The sequence below is a fragment of the Emiliania huxleyi genome (genome assembly GCF_000372725.1).
Source record: "Emiliania huxleyi CCMP1516 unplaced genomic scaffold EMIHUscaffold_4190, whole genome shotgun sequence".
NCBI classification, from domain to species: Eukaryota; Haptophyta; order Isochrysidales; family Noelaerhabdaceae; genus Emiliania; species Emiliania huxleyi.
The window spans coordinates 1-1,773 of NW_005198836.1; the positions used below are offsets into that span (position 1 = coordinate 1).

The 1,773-nt window shown below is 65.1% G+C and overlaps 1 protein-coding gene across 1 annotated transcript; it reads right to left on the reverse strand.

Annotated features, from left to right (window-relative positions):
- Positions 1-13: 13 nt before the first annotated feature.
- On the reverse strand, positions 14-1,126 carry EMIHUDRAFT_255997 (hypothetical protein; the record flags this gene model as incomplete). Its single annotated transcript, XM_005769501.1, has 1 exon — positions 14-1,126. A coding segment is annotated over one exon (1,113 nt), but the record flags the coding sequence as incomplete, so codon positions are not given.
- Positions 1,127-1,773: the final 647 nt, after the last annotated feature.

Here is a 1,773-nt window from a genome sequence, read left to right on the forward strand (position 1 = left end):
GGGCGCGAGTCACGTCCCAGCTGCGCCGCGCGTCGATGCGGACGGGCATCGCGCCGGCCTGCGGCCCGCGCTCTAGAGTGATTGGCAGCCACTGGTAGCACGCGTGCGTGATTGCGTTGAGCGACGCGTCGCCGGGCGGCTGGCAGTGGACCCAGTTGTCGCCCATGTACATGAGGTGCGGCGCCGCATGCGGACCGTGCGGTGAAGCGTGCTGCACCACGTACGCGGGCTGAGTGTAGCTGAGCGTCGGCGCCGGATTGCCCAGTCGCGTCCAGCGCGCCCCCTCCAGCGCCGCGCCGCTGCTGCGCCATAGCGTCAGAGGGTTCGAAGCCCAGCCGCTTTGCCCAGAGGTGATGACGTAGTGCAGGCCGTGTAGCTTGAACATGGCCGGGGCTTCGCACTTGTCGCGGTTGCGCCGTCTGCCCGCACGCCTCGGGTTTGGCTCGCAGAGCTTCGAGATGACCCCCGTCGTGTGCAGAAAGTCGTCGCTCAGGCGTGAGATTGCGATGAATTTGTGGTCGACGTCGCGCAACAAGTACGCCCTTGCCGGCTCGTCCGGGTCGGCGAACAGCGACATGTCGAGCGAGCTGTGGTTGTCGGGGAGCAGACTGCCCGCGAAGGTGAACGGTCCAGCCGCCCGGTCTGCGGTTGCCCTGCCGACGCTCTTCATCGGGTAGGCGCTCCTCACGGCGGAGGATCTGTGGCTCTGGTAGTGCTGCTTGGGCTGATCGAGGTGGAACCACAGCACAAACTGCCTCGTGCGCGGATTGAACAGCACCTTGGGTCTCTGCATGATCCAAGGGCCCCGGAGACCGGGCACCACTACATGCTGCTGGCGCAAGATTGTGCCCTCAAACCGCCACGGACCAGCCAGCGAGGCGGACGAGTAGCAATTGATGCCCTGCGTCAGATAGTCCACGGTGGGAGGCGTCTTGCGGTTCGAGACGCCTTTTCGAGTCTCGCCATACAAGTACCAGATTCCGTCGAGCGGCGATCGGAGCACGCACCCACCATGCGCCTCGACTGAGTTGCCGTCCGTGTCATTCCAGCGCACGTCCGACACTATCTCGTGGTGCGTCGTCGCGTCCAACGAAGGAATGAGCGCGACGAGCACGGCGAGGATCATGGCACTTCAAGGTGCTTGTGCCACAGCGATGCCTGGAGCGTGACTTTTTTCTGAGCCAGCCTTCGATGTTATGAGGCAAACGCAAGGCGGACACAAGCACTTCGGTGAGAGAAAAGAAAAGACTACCGCTACAATGGATGCCTCGCGCTCCCGCGCCAACGCCGCGCGCCGCACGCCGCGGCCGCGGCCGTCTGCTGACAGCGCGCCGGGTGGCGAAGTCCCAAAGAACGTCCTCAAGGCGGCCGAGAACGGCCGGTTGGGAGCGGTTCGATCGTGGCTGAATGACGGCGGGAAGGCCGACACTCTCGCTGAGCGATCCTCAGAGGTCAGCGGCCGTCCGGTTCCATGCACCCTGCTGATGCTCGCCGCACAGAACGGGCACGCGCAGATTGTCGAGCTCCTCCTGAAGCGCGATGCCGACATCAACCTGCAAACCAGTCTCGGCACCACTGCGCTCAGCACTGCCGCCTACTACGGCCGCGAGCGAATGGTGGAGATGCTGCTGCAGCACGGTGCGGAGATCGGGACGGCGCTGGTATCGTCCGCCCACGGCGGCAAAGAGCGGGTGGTCGACCTGCTGCTGCGGCGTGGCGCGGACATCGACCTGCAATACAAGAACAGTGGCTCCGCGCTGATCTCGCCGCCTC